The sequence below is a fragment of the Bufo bufo genome, chromosome 9, assembly GCF_905171765.1.
Source record: "Bufo bufo chromosome 9, aBufBuf1.1, whole genome shotgun sequence".
Lineage (NCBI taxonomy): Eukaryota > Metazoa > Chordata > Amphibia > Anura > Bufonidae > Bufo > Bufo bufo.
In genome coordinates this window covers 159,217,940-159,238,727 of record NC_053397.1, presented here as the reverse complement: position 1 = coordinate 159,238,727, position 20,788 = coordinate 159,217,940, and the positions used below count along the sequence as shown (strand labels likewise).

The 20,788-nt window shown below is 44.1% G+C and overlaps 1 protein-coding gene across 3 annotated transcripts; it reads right to left on the bottom strand.

Moving 5' to 3' along the window:
- Positions 1 to 887: 887 nt before the first annotated feature.
- On the bottom strand, positions 888 to 15,285 carry MIEF1 (mitochondrial elongation factor 1). Of its 3 annotated transcripts, none has more exons than XM_040408100.1 (6): positions 15,156 to 15,285; positions 11,854 to 12,121; positions 11,395 to 11,549; positions 7,944 to 8,124; positions 6,179 to 6,432; positions 888 to 2,384 (listed from the first exon to the last, which is right to left on the bottom strand). In XM_040408100.1, exons 3-6 carry the CDS (start codon positions 11,536 to 11,538, stop codon positions 1,572 to 1,574), a joined length of 1,392 nt encoding a protein of 463 aa, XP_040264034.1. In that variant the 5' UTR covers positions 11,539 to 11,549; positions 11,854 to 12,121; positions 15,156 to 15,285; the 3' UTR covers positions 888 to 1,571. The 3 variants fall into 3 exon arrangements, with proteins under 3 accessions (XP_040264034.1, XP_040264035.1, XP_040264036.1); XM_040408101.1 differs by lacking the exon at positions 15,156 to 15,285 and adding an exon at positions 14,818 to 15,137; XM_040408102.1 differs by lacking the exon at positions 15,156 to 15,285 and adding an exon at positions 14,645 to 14,687.
- Positions 15,286 to 20,788: the final 5,503 nt, after the last annotated feature.

The following is a 20,788-nucleotide window of genomic DNA, read 5'->3' as shown; positions in this document are numbered from 1 at the left end:
AATGAACAGAGAAGTGAGAGGAAAATAACTGAATTATGGGCATCTTTTCTATAATACTCCCATTAACGCATTCCTTTTACTGGAAATTATTTTCTATGGGAAATGATACAGAGACTAGGGTTGCACCAGGTATCAAAGTCTCAATACATTTTCGATACCCAGGTTCAGTTCAATACCGACATTTTTCGATACTAAGTGCACAGCGCAAGCAGTGTTCTCATCAGCAGCCGCACAGTGGAGAAGGAGGTAGTGCATCCCTCCCTTCCTATTGTGACGTGGCCGACCACTGCCACCAATGAAAACGAGTGCAGACTGAGGGGCGAGTGTGAGGGGGCAGTGTTAGAGGGAGTGTGGGGAATAGTGTGCACATAGGAGTGAAGGGTTCAATTTTCTTCCAATGATCAGCACCACAGCCAGCCGGCAGCATAGAGGAACATTGGGATTAATGTCTTATTAATCTCAATGTTATCATTATGTCAGATAAATGATGGGGTCACTTATTGTGAGGCACATTGTATAATTACTTTAGTAACTCCATGTGCCTTATATTAATAGTAAGTAACCCCACAATGTACCTCTTCACATAATGGGCAACATGGGGTTAATGTGAGACACATGAAGGGGTTATTTACTATTAAATGTGAGGCACATGAGGAGGTCCAAATTGATAAAACCCGTAACTCCATCACATACCTCACGCATTTACCTCATGTTGTCCATTATGCGAAGGGTACTTGATGGGGTTACAATTGCTTCACAATAATAGTAAGTGATGCCATCAAGTACCCTTTCCACATAATGGGCAATCGATACTTTGTATATAAAAAATAATAATATTACACATCAACATGGGGTTAATGCGTGTTTTTTATTTTTTGCGTGGTATAAATTTAGTATCGAGTATGGCAATACATTTATTGGTATGGAAATCAAATTTAAAAAAAATGATGGTATTGTGCCAACTCTTAACAGAAACTCTGTTTAAATCCTTTTGGGACATTATGTTCATGGCTAAAGATATTGTGTGTCATTTACTATCAGTCCTTATGCCAGTTTTAGGTACAAAAAAATAAATAAATAAAAGTTCCTGTTTAGCAACTTTTTAACACCCACGTAACTGCATTTTTTCGCACGTTGCATTTTTATGCTGGCCTGGATACTGGGGAGTGGTAGGAGTGGTGTGTGGGTATCAGCTCCAGCAAATTCATGAACATTTACACCAGGAAACTCACGTAAACGATGCTCGAAATCTACTTCATTCAGGGTCTGGAGCAGATTTCACTCCAGGAGCACAAACTGGTGGAAGATGTGCCTAATTTAGGACAAGGTCTACGCCTTGTCATAAATGCAATGCATCCTCCGGTGTAAAACATCCACCACTGCCTTCCTGCAAAGTGAAAACAAGATAATACATAAATGGGGAAAATATATGTATACAAATAATAAAAAGACTAATGTCAAACCAGATATGAAAAAATAGCCAGGTAAGTAACCAGGGAGACCCTTTTGTAGTTATAGTTATTAAAACCACATCATCTTTCCTTGTCATAACGCATTTGCTTGAAATATGATCATTCCCCTGTCCTAAGAAGCACCTCTGGCTCTGATAAGCAGCAGTAAAGAAAATATCCCATCTCATCCACTTCATCTGGTGTAAGTTCAGAAAACAAGTTCACCTTTGGGTCTACTGCAGAGGGTAAATTCCCAGTCTCTAGGTAACCAACAGTTTCCCGAAGCACTTGAAGGAAACGGTCTGCCAGTGCACCCTGTGACCAGTCCTCCTCTTTTTCACAAACATGAAGAAGTATGTTGGTTAGGTGGGAGGCTGTAAGGTGGGTCAGAGGTAAATTGTATCGACATATAGCCTTTAGAATTTTTAGGCAAAGACATCGGTAACCTGAATCTTGTTGATCCCTCCCTATTAAAGCAGCGATTTCTGATCCACGCTGGCTTAGCCGCCACATGTTCCCAAAACGTGATAGTCTGTGAGCTTTAGCAACGGCTGTACGGTTCTCAAGGGCAACCAATGGCAGGAAGTCTATGAAGAGTTTCCGATCCTCCTCATACTGAACCTCTAAGATGAGGCTTTCTGATGGCACAACTGGCCTAATCACGTAGCCCAACATGCTGCCAATGGCTGGCCAGTTAATGGAACCTGCTACCACTTTCTCAAAGGTGGCTACCACAGTCTTGGGACAAAGGTAACCTCCCACCACACAGCGGTCCCAATAACTGGTCCCACGAGGAAAGTACTCAACATTCTCTCTACGCAGAAGGCAGAATCCTGGCAGATTTAGAATTGTTTCTTCGCCAGGGACACATGACCACAAATTATTTTCCACCAGGAGAGGTACCATGAGTTGAATGTGATCCGCTCTAACAACCTAAAAATTAGAAACAAAAAGCAATTATTATAAGCAGTAAGGTTGGGTTTCCATACTGCGGTAGGCGAATGTGGCCAGTACCATACCCACTTGCCATGGATGGGGTTTTCAAATGGCATATTAATCAAGAGGCAAAATTTTGGCAGCAATACCACAAACTTACTGACAAAAATCTGTGACCATTAACCCTTTTAACCCCGGGCCAGGTTTCACCTTCCTGCCCAGACCATTTTTTTGAAAATCTGACATGTGTCCCTTTATGGCCTCATGCACACGACCGAGCCGTTTTTTGCAAACCGCGGATCCGCAAAAAAAGCCGCCTGTGTGCCTTCCGCAATTTGCGGAACAGAACGGGCGGCCCATTGTAGACATGCCTCTTCTTGTCCGCAAAAAACGGGAAAATAATTATTTTAACATGGTTATAAAGGGAAAATAATAGCATTCTGAATACAGAATGCATAGTAAAATAGGGTTGGAGGGGTTAAAAATAAAAAAATTATTTAACTCACCGTAATCCACTTGTTCGCGCAGCTGGCATCTCTTCTGTCTTGTTCTGTGAGGAATAGGACCTTTGATGACGTTACTACGCTCATCATATGGTCAGTCACATGATCCATCACCATGGTGATGGATCATGTGATGGACCATGTGATGAACGTAGTGACGTCATCAAAGGTCCTATTCCTCACAAAAGAAGACAGAAGAGATGCCAGCTGCGCGAACAAGTGAATTAAGGGGAGTTTAAAAAAATTTTTTCTTTTTTTTTTAACCCCTCCAGCCCTATTGTACTATGCATTCTGTATTCAGAATGCTATTATCTTCCCTTATAACCATGTTATAAGGGAAAATAATAATGATCGGGTCCCCATCCCGATCATCACCTAGCAACCGTGCGTGAAAATTGCACTGCATCCGCACTTGCTTGCGATTTTCACGCAACCCCATTCATTTCTATGGGGCCTGCGTACGTGAAAAACGCACAAAGAGGAGCATGCTGAGATTTTCACGCAACGCACAAGTGATGTGTGAAAATCACTGCTCATGTGCACAGCCCCATAGAAATGAATGGGTCCGGATTCAGTGCGGGTGCAATGCGTTCACCTCACGCATTGCACCCGTGCGGAAATCTCGCCCGTGTAAAAGGGGCCTAACAGAATTCTTACATAACCCAAACCTGAACCTTGTACACCAAACTTGAAACACAAGTTCATCATCCATAGTTGCGACCACAGGGGTGAATAAAGGGTTTTTCTTTTCACTCATTTTTTGTGACAGTGCTGCCATTTTTAAAAATTCTTATATTGTCCTGGATTTGTTGCCGGATCCATTGGCCTGCACTTCCATATTGATATTTGGCCTGATGTGTGTTGTTATATATTATTACGGTTATTCCTGCAGTATATAAATCTTTTGCTAGAGAAGAAAAATTCTCCTCTTAACAATTTTGAGTAGTATTTTTAGCCGAGGAGGAGTACAAATTTTGCGTTAATTCACATATATAATGCATAGGCCCACATAACGTTATGAGGCTAATATTTTTGCAGGGAAACCATTGCTAGTCTCCCATGCAGAAATAAACGTAGACAATTTTACATTTATCCAATATCATACACTAAACATAAGACCGCTGCTAACATACACAGGGCCCACCTGACGCTGCCATACACAGGGCCTACCTGACGCTACTATATACATATTACATACACAGCTCTACCACATGCCCATTACACAGATAGTTTACTATATACACATTGCACACACAGCCCTGATACATGTCCATTACACAAACAGAACTACAGTGTGCACATTACACACAGAAAACTGTACAATAGACTGGTTACACTGACATAGCCCTGCGCTATACACACCATCCATACATAAAGTACCTCTGCATTCTCCACCAGCACAGTCCTACACAGAGCCTGTGTTCCCATAACTCCTCCCACACACATAACTGATCACATGACTGTGACATCACCACAGGTCCTGTAACCACAATGTAGTCGGGAGCTTCTCCTGGTGAGAGAGATGTCTGCGAGGGGAGGGACTTCTCGGAAGAGAGGCGGGGCTTCATGTGTGCCAGACCTGGCAGCTTCGGATACAGCGCTCCTGAGTGGGTGAGGAGGAGGAGGAGGGAGAAGGAGACAGGTGCGGGCTCCCTGTGCACACAGGAGGAGTTACAGAAAATCCATCAGATGACACTGAGAGCAGCCTGTTGTGCATAGGAAGCACAGCAGGCTGTAGAACGAAAACGAAAAAAAGCTAAATAGAACCAATTGGAGAAATTATTTTCTCCACAAAATAAATTAGTGTAAATTTTTTTTTTTACAAAGGTGTTCATATCCTTTAACAGTAATGTTAATGGCCAGGTGGATTTGCAAGTTAAACTGCTGTATTACTGGCAAAATCACGGAGCACGCTATTTGAAAACCCCGTCCACAGCTCATGGCTGTGGTTTTGACAGCATGCAGTAATTGCCACGTGGAAACCCCTCCTTACGCAGGAAATGATCACAATCAACCTGTTAATTTTCTGTAATTACCTTATAGCTTTGAGCTCAATTAGATCAAAACAGCATTAAATAAGCATTCTCGGGGCAAACATTAAGAGCATTGCACTTTGATTTGCGGGATATTAATTAGGGCTACCTTGCAGGTGCTGGCAGTGTAGGACGGGTGTTTTCACACTCTTGAAAGAGCAGAAGAAGGGCTGTTGTGCTACCTGTCAATCAGGGTGTTTCAGTTCCAGCTGTACTTGGCTATCTCCGGCGCTCCCATAGAAATGAATAGAGCGGCAGTGGACTTTTCAGACCAGCTGCTCCATCCATTTCAGGGGGAATCCACAACCGCTTCAAACAGTTAATAGGTGTCCCCCACTGCTTGGATATTGTGATCTATCCTGTTTCACTGTTGCCATATTCTGAGAGTCTTAACTTTTTATTTTTCTGCTGAAGGGGAAGTGTGAAGGTTTTTTTTTTGTTTTTTTTTGCAGACAGGACTAGTTAACATTTTCATTGGTTCCAAATTGTGGTAAATATGACTTTTTGATGGATTTTTTTATTCGGTTTTTGGGAAAGATGAAAAGTAAAGAAAAATAATTTTCACCACCTGCTCTATGCAGGTTTAATAACTTGATAATAAAATAGTTTGTAGACACAGTAACACTGATTATGTGTGTTTTTTTCTTGTCTGTTAATATTTTGAAACTTTTTTTATTTTTTATTAGGGGACTTTGTATAATATATTGCAATACTTCTGCAATACACTGGCATGTCCTAACAACAGTACTAAGATAGCATTCCTGAGAGCTATTACAAACCATCTGCACCTTGCAATTGTGCCAATGACGACAGATGAGGCGAGAGTGAGTCACATGCAAGTTTAACCACCTAGATGCCGCAGTTACTATTGACGCCAGCATCTAAGGGTTAAGCTGCATTCTTTGCAGTGGGAGACCAGCTGTCAGTCACAACTGGGCTCCCATGAGGATTACACAAGTACAGCTTCTGTGACTGGTGTACATGTATATAATTCTGCAGCAACAAGAATCCTGCAGATTATGCAGATAACCGTCATGTCAATGTTTTTCCGGATGCAGTAAGCGCTCTCTAGGGTCAGCTGTACGTTTAACTGTGTCTCTGCAGTAGTTGAGAAGGAAAAAGGCCAGAATAGGCCAAAGTTTAGGTGGTTCTGAGATACTGAATACCCTAAATGTTAGCAGTCACACATCTAATGATGAAAATGAGCGCCAGTGAGAGATCCGAATATGTGGAAAACCTACAGAAAAAACATTACCTGTAAGTCATCATACAAGCTTCCGCTCAGGTGCATGTCTCTGAGGGGCATGTCTGGGAACTTGCTGTGTATGAAGTTGCGTAGCTCGGCACAGATCTCTATAGCGGCCTGCTTGGCATGGCTCTGCTCTGCAGGTGGAATGGCAACAGACTTTTTGTAGTAAGAAAAGAGCTTCTCCTGAAGTGATAATTTCAAGCGTGTCTTCTTCAAATCAGACTGGGACTTGCGACTTGGGGCTTTGGGTCGAATGAAATCTAGAGAGAGTTTTTTTTTATTTATTAGGCAATAGGATTGTATCCATTCTTCAAGCAAACTAGTCAATTCAAATACAACGTGTGCCTTATTTGTAAAGACTACTAAATAAAACACAGTAAATTCAGCAGTTCTTAGAAATTCATGGCATATCCACAGGATCTGCCATAAATGTTTGATAGATGCAAGTTCTCTAGACCCCTTCCCACCCATTGAGGTGGCCATTGGCAGCAGCATCCAGGCAGAAAACAAATCGTGCTCGACTGCTTCCATGACTTCCACACACAGACGAGCAGCCACTTCTCCACTCATTCTCCGCCAGGATGTTGCAGCCAACAGGACCCCTATTCTGGAGATCGAACCCGCAACCTTGCAATGTATTCAGTATTCACCCTACTCTGTGTTTATCCTATTTTGTTGCATTACAACCAGAAACTAGAATGGATTTTAATTTCCATTTTCAGTAAATAATTCAAACTACTACAGTAAGTAGGTGTCCCCCCCATATGAAACCTCTAAAATCTGGTCCAACCAATTAACTTCTAAACTCACATAATTAGTTGAATAAGGGTGCTGACACACATTCTGGTCTTCAAAAACCTTTGGCTTCAAAAACTGCTTAAAAAAGCCTGAACGTGTGTCAGCACACTAAGGACCCCTGTTATACAAAGTATCACATGATGTGAAAATACACCTGTTCTGAAAGGTCCCTGAGCTGTAGAGAAGTAGATATCAGGGTTGGGTAACAAAAAATACGCCAAACCAAATATTCAAAAGAGCATTATTAACCCCTTCCTGACCTCCGCCGTATATGTACGGCAGAAGTCGGGTCTTTTAACATAGCGTCCACTCATAAGTTGAGCAGGTACCATAACCGCCGAGAGCCTGCTGTTTTACACATCATACACACAAAGGCAATGTCTACGATAGGCAATAACGACGATCATGGACATTTAACCCCTCACTTGCCGTGGTCAACTGCGACCACAGCATCAGAGAGGTCTTTAAAACTGGAGCGCTCCGCTGCGCTCCTGGGGCCAAAATGGCTTACCCATGCCGAGATTGAGGGAGCCGTTGCTGTGGCAGATTCAGGTAGGCAGGTAGTAAAAAAACTAAAAATTGCGGGGTCTTAAAGGGGTTAAATCCTTTATAACCAACTGAAAATCTTATAACATAACTACAAAACTAACAAAGGCTGCCATCAAAACTCACAGACTGGGCAAGGAGGGCATTAAACAGAGGTTTCTATTACTTAACCAATCATCAAATTTCCCCCCCCCCACTGTTTTGGGGAACATAGGGTACGTTGTTAAAGCTACTTGCACAGTTGTGCGGTTTTTAGTCAGGAGAGAGACTTTTTGCATGAACAGGAAACAGGTTATTTCAGTTCCCTGTCAAAGTACAGAATCAGGCTTTTCAATGGCAGAGACTAACATTAGCCTGTTAACTATGTGGGGTAGGTGAAAGTAGGTAAACCCCACAAATTTTGTGTTATAAGATGCCAATTCCCCACCTTGTTCAAATCCAGAAGGATCAGTTGAAAGGGTCTGCAGGCTGCGGCTCACAGACGTCTTCATATCTTTGTTCAACAGTCGTGTGGATGAGCCCAACCAACTTGGTTCCTCCCAGCTCCGCTTGCTAGACTGACTAGATCGAGATGGACTAGCAGGAGCGCTAATAGCGCGATCATACATCTGGAGAAATATGAGAAGATTCATATTAGTTTGTTGGTACCATGGACCTTGTATCAGTTCTCCTGTAAAGTGACAATGTACGCAAAATTAAAAAATTACCTGTTTGGTACTGGTAACAAACTCCTGTCAATGAAGCAATGCATCCAACAGGGTACCAAATAATTCCTCACATGGGTGAATACTACCGTACCCATGCTGGGTAGCCTATTTAGTACATTCACCAGCAAATGACAAAGATCTGATTACAAGACTGAAGTTGGTTTTGTCATGACATTATGGAGCAAGTACATCTATCTCCTTCTAACTTTTACGAAGAAAAAAAATAAAATTGAAGGATGCACCTGGTGTTGAGTGCCATCTTGGAGTATGGTTCACAGTGCACTGTAATGACACGCTGGTCACACGGCAGGAATAATCAATATACCCCTTGCTTTTTAGGGCACTACCACCAAACCAGAGTAAAAGCACCTGTGTAGAGTATAGGTGCAGCTTAGCAATTAGCAGTAACTGGAGTGCAGTACCCGCACATATGATAGCACCCATAAAGTGTTTTCCAACTCAATGTTTTTTTTGCAAACAGCTTACAATGGTATAAAATAACAAACGGAGCAGTGTTCACCTTACCAATTCCCTGCTGCTCCTCTGCCGATGCTTCCCTGGTCACCAGCCAGTCTGTTTCAATGGCTGTAGCAGCAACATGTAACTACCACTGATGTCTCAGGAGCTGCCAGTGATTGGCTGCAGCAGTCATGTGTCGTGTCGACGCAACACTGCTGGACCCAGGTGAACAGAGACTGACAGGGGACCAGGGAAGTACTAGAACAGGAGAGGTAAGAGGAGCAGGACTCATTTTGTTATATTATAAAACCATGAGGCTGGAATATCCCTCAGACTTTTGCCACAGCATGTTTTATTCTTTTGGGCCTTTTTGGCTTTTTTTTTTTTTTTTAACACCCACAGGGGGGGGGGGGGGGGGGGGGGGGGTGGGGGGCGACTCTAACTGTATCATCATCCTAAGGCCTCGCTCACATTTCTGTGCCTTCCTTTAACGTCCGTGAAAAAAATGTTTCATCTGTGAAGATGTCCATGTGTCCATTTTTTGTTCATTTCCAAAGCATATCCTATCAGTGAAAAATGTCCTAATTTTTTCACAAACCCATACATTATAATGGGCTTTGTTGTCCACATCTCAGATCAAAAAGGTAGTGCATGTCTCACCCACGGACAGTAAAAAAACTATAAAGTAAAAAAAATAAAAAAATAAAAAAGATAGGTGAACAGACATCAACCAAAATCAATGGGTTCATAGAAAATGCACTTCAGTGAAAAACGGAAACGTGAACACAACTATATACAGTGGGATGCGAAAGTTTGGGCAACCTTGTTAATCGTCATGATTTTCCTGTATAAATCGTTGGTTGTTACGATAAAAAATGTCAGTTAAATATATCATATAGGAGACACACAGAGTGATATTTGAGAAGTGAAATGAAGTTTATTGGATTTACAGAAAGTGTGCTATATTTGTTTAAACAAAATTCGGCAGGTGCATAAATTTGGGCACCACAAAAAAGAAAATAAATCAATATTTAGTAGATCCACCTTTTGCAGAAATTACAGCCTCTAAACACTTCCTGTAGGTTCCGATGAGAGTCTGGATTCTGGTTGAAGGTATTTTGGACCATTCCTCTTTACAAAACATCTTTAGTTCATTCAGGTTTTATGGCTTCCGAGCATGGACAGCTCTCTTTAAGTCACACCACAGATTTTCAATTATATTAAGGTCTAGGAATGAGATGGCCATTCCAGAACGTTGTACTTGTTCCTCTGCATAAATGCCTTAGGGGATTTTGAGCAGTGTTTAGGGTCGTTGTCTTGTTGAAAGATCCAGCCCCGGCGCAGCTTCAGCTTTGTCACTGATTCCTGGACATTGGTCTCCAGAATCTGCTGATACTGAGTGGAATCCATGCGTCCCTCAACTTTGACAAGATTCCCAGTCCCTGTACTGGCCACACAGCCCCACAGCATGATGGAACCACCACCATATTTTACTGTAGGTAGCAGGTGTTTTTCTTGGAAAGCTGTGTTCTTTTTCCTCCATGCATAATGCCCCTTGTTATGGCCAAATAACTCAATTTTAGTTTCATCAGTCCACAGCACCTTATTCCAAAATGAAGCTGGCTTGTCCAAATGTGCTTTAGCCCACCTCAAGCGGCACTTTTTGTGCTGTGGGCGGAGAAAAGGCTTCCTCTGCATCACTACTCAGCATCTCCTTGTGTAAAGTGCGCCGAATGGTTGAACGATGCACAGTGACTCCATCTGCAGCAAGATGATGTTGTAGGTCTTTGGTGCTGGTCTGTGGGTTGACTCTGACTGTTCTCACCATTCGTTGCTTCTGTCTATTTGAGAGTTTTTCCTTGGTCTGCCACTTCGAGCCTTAACTTGAACTGAGCCTGTGGTCTTCCATTTCCTCAATATGTTCCTAACTGTGGAAACAGACAGCTGAAATCTCTGAGACAGCTTTCTGTATCCTTCCCCTAAACCATGATGGTGAACAATCTTTGTCTTCAGGTCATTTGAGAGTTGTTTTGAGACCCCCATGTTGCTACTCTTCAGAGAAAATTAAAAGAGGAGGGAAACTTACAATTGACCCCCTTAAATACTCTTTATCATAATTGGATTCACCTATGTATGTAGGTCAGGGGTCACTGAGCTTACCAAGCCAATTTGAGTTCCAATAATTAGTTCTAAAGGTTTTGGAATCAATAAAATGACAACAGTGCCCAAATTTATGCACCTGCCTAATTTTGTTTAAACAATTATAGCACACTTTCTGTAAATCCAATAAACTTCATTTCACTTCTCAAATATCACTGTGTGTGTCTCCTATATGATATATTTATCTGACATTTTTTATCGTAACAACCAACGATTTATACAGGAAAATCATGACGATTAACAAGGTTGCCCAAACTTTCGCATCCCACTGTATAATTTTGCAAATGACGCCCGTGTGGCATCCACTTTTTTGTCAACCTATTGTCAATTGTTCACATTTTGCAGCCAAGAATATGACATGGTCTATCTTTTTGCAGACCAGACATACAAATGCGGAAAGCACGTCATCTGTATTTTGCAGATCCGCGTTTTGTGGACTGCAAAATACATAAAGTCATGTACATGAGCCCCAATAGCTTTATTTTCTCACTAGATAGAAATAATGGCAACATTAATGCACCAAAATGTTACTGTTATCCTACCCATACATACCCGCTTCACTGCAAGAGTTGCTATTCCCAGCATTGCCGCTCCACCAACTCCAAGCACCAGACGAGCATTGGACAGCACAAAATCTATGGCGGTCCCAATGCCATTGTCATCTTTCTTCCCTTTCTTCTCTCCAGCCCCTGCCATGTTTCCTGTAAAAACAAGAAATTACAGGTCACTACAAAAGATGTGGTAGTCAGTAAAAGACTAACGTTCAGGGCTCTTGCTTTCCAAAATATTACATACTTGATCATCATGATATCATATGAGCTTGCTTGGAGCGGAGGTTGTGTAATCGTACACATGCTAAACTAGGTTCAAGAAGCCACTGTCTATTAAACAATAACCTATTACACTGGCTGTGTAAATGACTCAGCCTGAATAATTAATTGCCTCCGAAAGCAAATGCTTAGCGAACGCCATAGTTATGAAATATCCAGAATGTTTACCTGTAGAGTAAAACGAGGACGAATCGCAAGTTTTACACCAACCCTCCCAGTTTGGTCCTCAGGAAAAACTGTCCTTTCTCCAGCTGTTTTTCTTTGGCTTCCTGCTTTGTAAGGCTCTGATTTTTCCTAAATTCTCGGCGCACATATGAAGCGTAGTAGTCACGATCAGTAAACTCTAGTTTCCGCCCTTGGCGCAGGAGGGCTCGGTAAAGAGTCAAAACTGCCTCACGAGACCAGCCTGCCATGGCAGGTATCGACAGAGAAGAGATGGTCCAGCCAGTCTACGGACAAGAAGGAAAGACAAATGTTATACAGGAAACCAAGTCGTGAAAAAAAAAGGGTTTCCAGACCCATAATATTTTTTCTTACAAATAGCTGACAATGGTATAAAGCAGGGATGGCCAACCTGAGGCTCTTCAGCTGTTGCAAAACTACATCTCCCAGCATGCCCACAGCTATCAGCCTACAGTAGGGCATGGTGGGAATTGTAGTTTTACAACAGCTGGAGAGCCGTAGGTTGGCCATCCATGGTATAGGTCATCAGTATCTGATTGGTGGGGGTTCGACACCCGGCGATCAGCTTTTTGAGAAGGCAGCGGCGTTCCTGTGAGCGATGCTGCCTTCTCGCTGCTCACCAAGCACAGCGCCATACATTGTATAGTGGCTGCGTTTTGTATTGCACCCAGTCCCATTCACTTGAATGGGGCTGAGCTGCTCCTAAGCCTCATGTCATCACTGGCTTAAGAAAAGCAGACAGAATAGCTGATCGGCAGGGGTCCCGGGTGTCAGACCCCCACCAGTAAGAAAATCTCAGAAAACCCCTTTAGGCCCCTTTCACACGAACAAGGCCCACGCATTTGACTCGAATCATGTGTCAGAGGGAGCACCCGTCCTGACCTCCCAGCACTGCCGGGGTCACATAGAATTATATTGATTTATGATGCTATGTAACCCTTAGGCCCCTTGCAGGCCCCTCAGCAACGCAGCTCCCGGCCTGACCTCCCCAGCATTATATTGATTTATGATGCTATGTAACCCTTACAGTTCTGGAATGTATTGGATAACACTGGCATAATGCTGTCAGTGTTATCTACGGTAATACATTACAGAACTGTAAGGGCTACATTGCATCATAAATCAATATAATGCCATGTGACCCCGTCGGTGCTGGGAGGTCAGGACGGGAGCTGCTGCATACTCATGCTGCGAGTCGGATGCGTGGGACTCGCTCGTCTGAAAAGGGGCCTTAAGAGCCTGTACACATGGCATCATTTGCTGTACTGTTGTCATGAATTTCACACTAAAATTCTGGCGCCCATGAAGAAAAAAAACAAAACACTGACAGTTTTATGGGTTTCATTTTTACTGCGTTTTTCATGCTGTAAAGCTGACCTGTTACCTTTGTCTCCTGTCCAGTACAATTACTGCGATACCACATTTATATAGTTTTTCTTGTGCTTTAATACTGGAAAAAATTATTTTTTCTTTGCATTGCCATATTCTGCCCCCAATAATTTATTATGTTTAAATCTATGGAGCTGTGAGAGGGCTAATATTCAGCAGGGCGAGCTGTGGGTTTTAGGGATACCATTTTAGAGTGCGTATGACCTTTTGACCACTTTTTCTTTTTGGAAGGTGAAATAAGTTTTCGCATTTTTGGACGTGGTGATGCCCATGATCTTTTATATTGTGTATTTTTAAAATGGAGTAAGGGGAGGAATGATTTGAATTTTTATATTTAAAACTTTTTTTTTATCTGATCACTTCTCCCATAGACTGCAATGATTTAACTTCCTATGGAGCCCTGCCACAGGCACAGCTCCGCAGAAACATCTCTGTACAGTCATCAGATGCTTCAGAGGGCTCGAGGCTGCCACAGCAACTGAGCAACTCCATCAATCTTGTTGCAGGGCAGCCATTTGGGCCCCTGGAGCACAGCGAGCCCAGGGAACCACCGCTCAGATGCCTGAGGAGTGAAATGTCTTCTCAGCATTATCGCACACCATGGACAATGCCTTTGGGTGTCTGATGTGTAAAACAGGCATCTGGCGGCTAAGGCGTCCGCTCAGCTTTTGAGAGGGCTCCATATTTAAAGAACAGACTACTTCTGTACATGTACGACGCAGATCCTTAAAGGGCTTGTGGCAAGTTTTTAAGTTATCTGTTATCTACAGGCATCAAACTGGAAGTTTACATCCATGGAGCCCAACAGAGCAGTTGAGGCCGGAGAGCAAACGAGCCAGGCAAGTATGCTTCCCTTCAAAGAAGCCAGGTAAGTATGCTTCCCTTCAAAGGAGCCAGGAACCAGGTAAGTATGCATCCCTTCAAAAGGAGCCAGGAACCAGGTAAGTATGCTTCCCTTCGCAGATCTGCCTGTGGCCGGCAGGGGTTTTGCTAACCTCCCCCTCTCAAAAGGGTGCACAACCCTTTTAAAAACTTAAAGGTGTTGTCTGGGCTTTTACTATTGATGACCTATCCTCAGGATAGGTCATCAACATCAGATCAGTGGGGGTCTGACACCCAGCACCCCTGCCGATCAGCTGTATGAGGAGACGGTACACACAGTCTCCCTTCTCCTCCTGTTCACTGCTGCTGTCTATAGCAAAGACCATAGATAGAAGCGGTGAACAAGAAGAGAGACGGCACATGTGCACTCCGTCTTCTCATACGGCTGATCTGTGGGGGTGCTGGCTGGCGGACCCCTGCCGATCTGATATTGATGACCTATCTTCAATTTTCAAAGTAATTGGTATTTTAGTACATCTCATATACGATACTGAGGGCTGTACATACAATGCACTCACAGCAGCGGTGGATAAAAGGCTTGTCAGTCTCAGGTTCTACACTGGGGGGCCTATGCTCAGCCTATCGGACTAGGAGGTGCTCTCTGGCCCTCTCACAGATGGGGGACTGCCCTCTACTTCCCTCATCTCATACACACTATGGGGAATAGGAGGACTCTGGAGCAGACACTCACCAGCAGGGAGACCACAGGCACTAGACCTCCCCATGTCCACTGTAAGCCCCATACTCGGCCTCTGCCCTCCCTACAGGACAGGGGCTGCAAATACATATACAAGAGGGTCAAACGTCCAGGAATAAGGAAGCAACCGCCATGTTTATTCTACAGCTCAGCCCTTTCCCGGTCACCAGGTATCTCCAGGGGGCACTTGTGTAAAGGCACTACCTGTGCCAGGCAGGGACATGTGCTGCCCGCACTGTCACCTCATATAATGACCATACAAAACAGCTGCGCCCCGCCACTGACCCAGCCGTCTCTCGGGAACAACCCTTCGGCGGTTCTATGCACGTTACCTCTCAGGGTCGCCGGTAATATGTCGGAACTTCCGGTATCAGAGGGGCGGTAATACTCTTCCGGTTACCCAAACCATAGAGGAGAAGCCTCGCGTAGTCAGGTGACTGCAGGAAGATTAGTGAAGAGCGTCACTGGCGGAGTGCATGCTGGGATACTGGCGGAGACCAGCTGCGACCGGTCTTTAACCCCTCAAGGACCGGGCTTTTTTTTCTGTTCATTTTTCGTTTTTTGCACCCAGCCTTCCTAGAGTTGATACTTTTTTTTCCCGTTCACATAGCCCTCTGAGGGCTTGTTGTACTTTTTTTTTTTTTTTTTTTTACTTTTGTCTGTTTTATTAAAGTATTGTTTGCAAAAAATTATACAGCAGTACTGTCAATTATTTTCATTGTTTTACATGAATCAGAAAAGAAGTAGAAAAGAAACAATGGTAGTCTCAGTTATAATATCAGCTTAATATACATATCAAATTACACAGAAGAACGTTAGTTCTATAAGGTTATACAATAACTATATATAAGAGAAAAGAGAGGACATGACACAAAGGGGAGAGTGATCAGGAATAAATGCAATAGCTCTCTATACACGTCAAAGTATTCATCCCATAATTGCCAAATTTTATCAAACTTATCCATCTTGTTAGGATAGCTGAAAGGTGTTCCATTTTCCTAACCTCCATAACATTAGCAATAAGGTCTAGTTGGGTGGGTGAAGTAGTCTTCTTCCAAAAACTCGCTATAATGCGTCTAGCTGCTGTCAGTACATGTAGAGGCAGGAGCTAAAATCGTAAGTATGCTAACAATAATTTGTTTTCCCTTAGTCCTAACAGCCCACACGATAGAAGACAGGAAAAAACGGAACCTTTGTGGTGGTTCTGTCAGCAGAAGTCAGATACAGGTAAGTATCGGTAAAACAATACTATTTATTTACAGTCGACGCGTTTCAGGTCGAAGGGCCCCCTTCATCAGGACAATATACAACATAAAACAACATTGACATGTAGCGGTTATTTAAAGGGATTCTGTCATGAGATTTTACCCCTATACCCTAAACATATGCTCATGTCCGGAGTAATAAGAAGAATCCTAAACTGGCCTTATTAAACTTCACTGTGGCTCTATTTGCCCCCAAAAATTTATGCATACATACTGTAATTAATAATTTTCGTTCAGCAGATTCTATTAAAAACTTACTTTCAAAATATGCAAATTACCTTGCTACCAGCAAGTAGGGCGGCTACTTGCTGGTAGCAGCCGCATCCTCCTATCCTAAAGACGCCCCCTCCGCATGTTGATTGACAGGGCCAGCGGATGGGATCTTTCTCTGCTGGCCCTGTTTGCATTCAAAATCTGGTGCCTGCGCCGTACCTGTCTTCAGTCGGCGCAGGCGCACTGAGAGGCGGACGCTCGCTCGGTCGCTCCATCCTCATTGCGCCTGCGCCGATGACGTCACATCTACACCCGGCGCAGGCGCATTGAGGATGGAGCGGCCGAGCGAGTGTCCGCCTCTCAGTGCGCCTGCGCCAACTGAAGACAGGTACGGCGCAGGCACCAGATTTTGAATGCAAACAGGGCCAGCAGAGAAAGATCCCATCCGCTGGCCCTGTCAATCAACATGCGGAGGGGGCGTCTTTAGGATAGGAGGATGCGGCTGCTACCAGCAAGTAGCCGCCCTACTTGCTGGTAGCAAGGTAATTTGCATATTTTAAAAGTACGTTTTTAATAGAATCTGCTGAACGAAAATTATTAATTACAGTATGTATGCATAAATCGCATTATAGGCATTATAAGTAACCAAAAAATATATAAAACTGTTTAGTGGGGTGACAGAAGCCCTTTAAGGTGCCCAAGGGGAGGTCCGTTAATACAGGTTGCCCAGCCGCACCCCTCGCCGTCCGGTGCCCAGCGCCGCCTTCCCTGTCTTCTGCGCAGCCTTCTACAGCTCAGCGCCGCCTCCGCAATCCTACCCGTCCCGCTGCCATCTCCCGCGCCATGAACTAACCCCTCAGATGAACACGGTGCCAAAACAGCAATTTTTGGGCAAATTTTCCATTTTAATCAGTTTTTTTTCCAGTAACAAAGCAAGGGTTAACAGCCAAACAAAACGTAATATATTTATTACCCTGATTCTGCAGTTTACAGAAACACCCCATATGTGGTTGTAAACTGCTGTATGACCAAACGGCAGGGTGCAGAAGGATAGGAACGCCGTATGGTTTCTGGAAGGCTGATTTTGATGGCCTTTTTTTTTTAGGCACCATGTCCCATTTGAAGCCCCCCTGATGCACCCCTAGAGTAGAAACTCCATAAAAGCGACCCCATCTAAGAAACTACACAGTTTAGGGCAAATGGAGATTAAATTTCAGAATTTCTATTTTTGGTAACCTTGCCTCACAAAAATGTAATATAGAGCAACCAAAAATCATATGTACCCTAAAAATAGTCCCAACAAAACTACCACCATATCCCGTAGTTTCCAAAATGGGGTCACTTTTATGGAGTTTCTACTCTAGGGGTGCATCAGGGGGCTTCAAATGGGACATGGTGTAAATAAATCAGTCCAGCATAACCTGCCTTCCAAAAACCACACGGCGCACCTTTCCCTCTACGCCCTACTGTGTGCCCGTACAGTAGTTTACGGCCACATATAGGGTGTTTCTGCAAACTACAGAATCGGGGCATTAAATATAGCATTTTGTTTGGCTGTTATCCCTTGCTTTGTTACTGGGAAAAAATGGATTAAAATGGAAAATTTGCCCAAAAATTTCTGTTTTGGCACCGCTTTTATTTTATTTTTTTGACTGTGTTCATCTGAGGGGTTAGTTCATGGGGTATTTTTATAGAGCAGATTCTTACGGATGCGGCGATACCTAATATGTCTACTTTTTATTTATGTTTTACACTATATTATCTTTTTATAAACAAAAAAAAAACATTTTAGTATCGCCATAGTCTAAGAGTCATTTTTTTTTTTAGTTCTTAGCCGATTATCTTAGGTAGGGGCTCATTTTTTGCGGGATGAGAGGACGGTTTTATTGGCACTATTTTGGGGGGCACATGAGTTTTTGATCGCTTGCTATTACAATTTTTGTAATGTAAGGCGACAAAAAAAACTTTTTTTTTGCACCGTTTTTATTTATTTTAGTTTTACTAAATATTTTTGCAAATTTTTTCTTTTAGTTTTAGTGACTCAAGTCTGAGAACCATTTTTTTATCCGATTGTCAGTGGCTAAATTGGGATATAAATTTAGTACTCCATGGAAGTGTGGTACTCCCTGAAGCAACCAATAATGCAGAGGCCCGGATGATCGGGCACGTGTCACATTGAGTAGTGGTGTCCTTCCGTATCCCCCTCTGCGACACACTCTGCACTTCTTTTGGGTCTGTCCCTTCTTTCCAGTATGGGAGACCACACCTGGAAAGTGTTGGCCAGGGACGATCCGGACGCCTCCAGTTCCCGAGGTACTCCGGCCTGCTCTTTCCCGGTCAGAAAAGATCAGGTCCTTGAGGACTGCCTCATAGAACTGAAGGAATGTCCCTGTGTTGCCAGTGCTCTGGGACAGCACAAAAGAGTTGTACAAGGCAACCTGCACCAAGCAGACTGCAACTTTTTTGTACCATGCCCGGGTTTTGCGCATGGCGTTATATGGCTTGAGGACTTGATCAGGGAGATCAACTCCTCCCATATACCGATTGTAGTCCACGATACAATCGGGCTTGAGGACCATTGCCGCGGTACCTCGCACAGGGACAGGGGTGATGCCGTTACCGTGAATTGTGGACAGTACAAGGACATCCCTCTTGTCCTTATATCTGACCAGCAACAGGTTTCCACTGGTAAGGGAACGGGTCACACGCCTGGGGATAGGTACCTGGAGGGGGTGGGTAGGGAGTCTGCGTTGATTTTTCCGCACGGTCCCACAAGCGGACGTGGATCTGGCGGCGAGGGACTGGAACAAGGGGATACTAGTATAAAAGTTATCCACGTACAGGTGGTAACCCTTATCCAGCAGTGGGTGCATAAGGTCCCACACAAGTTTCCCGCTAACACCCAGAGTGGGGGGACATTCTGGGGGTTGAATACGGGAATCTCGCCCCTCGTACACACGAAACTTGTAAGTGTACCCTGAGGTACTCTCACAAAGTTTGTACAGCTTCACGCCATACCTCCCCCGCTTAGACGGAACATACTGGTGGAAAATGAGTCTCCCCTTGAAAGCAATGAGAGACTTATCAACCGCGACCTCCCTTCCAGGTACATAGGCCTGCACAAATTTAGCCCCAAAGTGATCGATGACCGGCCTGATTTTGTACAGGCGGTCATAGGCAGGATCCCCTTGGGGGGGGTGGGGGGGGGGGACATGCTGCATTATCTGCATAATGCAGGCATTTCCGGATGGCCTCAAACCGGGAGCGTGTCATGGCCATACAGTAGAGTGGGGTCTGGTAGAGGACGTCCCCACTCCAGTACAGCCTGACACTTGGTTTCTTGACTAGGCCCATGTGCAGCACAAGGCCCCAAAACGTCCTGATCTCGGCTGCACTGACCGGAGTCCAGCCACCGGGCCTAGCCAAAAAGGAGCCCGGGTGTTGAGCAATGAACTGTTGGGCGTACAGGTTTGTTTGCTCCACCATCAGATTCACAAAGTGGTCACAGAAAAATAGACTAAAGTAGTCATATTCAGTGAAGCCCACTGTGGAAATCTGGATTCCTGGTTGGCCAACAAAATCAGGAATCACAGGCTCAAAACGCTCTGGGGTACACCAGACAAGTTCACCGGTAGGGGGCTCCGGAGGACTTAACTAGTGGGCCGGAAAACTAGTACGAGCCCCAGAGCTGCTCGTACTAGCATGGCGGTCCCCTTGCTCCGCCTTGGTGGCTCATCATCATCGCTAGATGATGAGGAGGACGCGGATGACAAAAGGAAAGTGGGGTCATCCTCGTCCTCACTGGGGCTCTCGGACTTGGAGGCAAGCTGGGCGTATGCCTCCTCAGCAGAGAACATCCGGCGGGCCATAGGGGAGTGTGTGTGTGCGTGATAAACTTTATTTGGTGTCCGTGGGGGCACGGGTGTTCGCGAACTTACCCTAAACCTAACAGACAAAAAATAAAAAAAAATAAAAAAAAAGGCCAAAAAATGTGATTTATTATTTTTTTTTATTCCAACTCGCTGATCAACCGTCCGAAGTTAATCAGCGGTGGGGTGTGCGATGCACTAACAGTGGCCGGATGCTAAGAGTGCTGGCCACAGTCAACGTATGCAGAAAAAAATAAATGCTTGCACCCCAAAAAAAGTTCAGCAAATCAAGCGCGCAATATCTCGGAAACCAAAGCGGCGCAAACGTTCATTTTTGCAGCACAAACCAGCACAAACGAATGGTGTATTTCTTTTTGAAATTTAAGAACATGAGGTGGAAAGTGGGCGGGGTTTCAGCAAATCAAGCGTGCAATATCTCGGAAACCAAAACGGCGCAAATGTTTATTTTCGCGACACAAACCAGCACAAACGCAGCACAAACGAATGGTGTATTTCTTTTTGACATTTAAGAACATGGGATGGAAAGTGGGCGGGGTTTCAGAAAATCAAGAGCGCAATATCTCAGGAACCGAACCGGCACAAACGTTCATTTTTGCG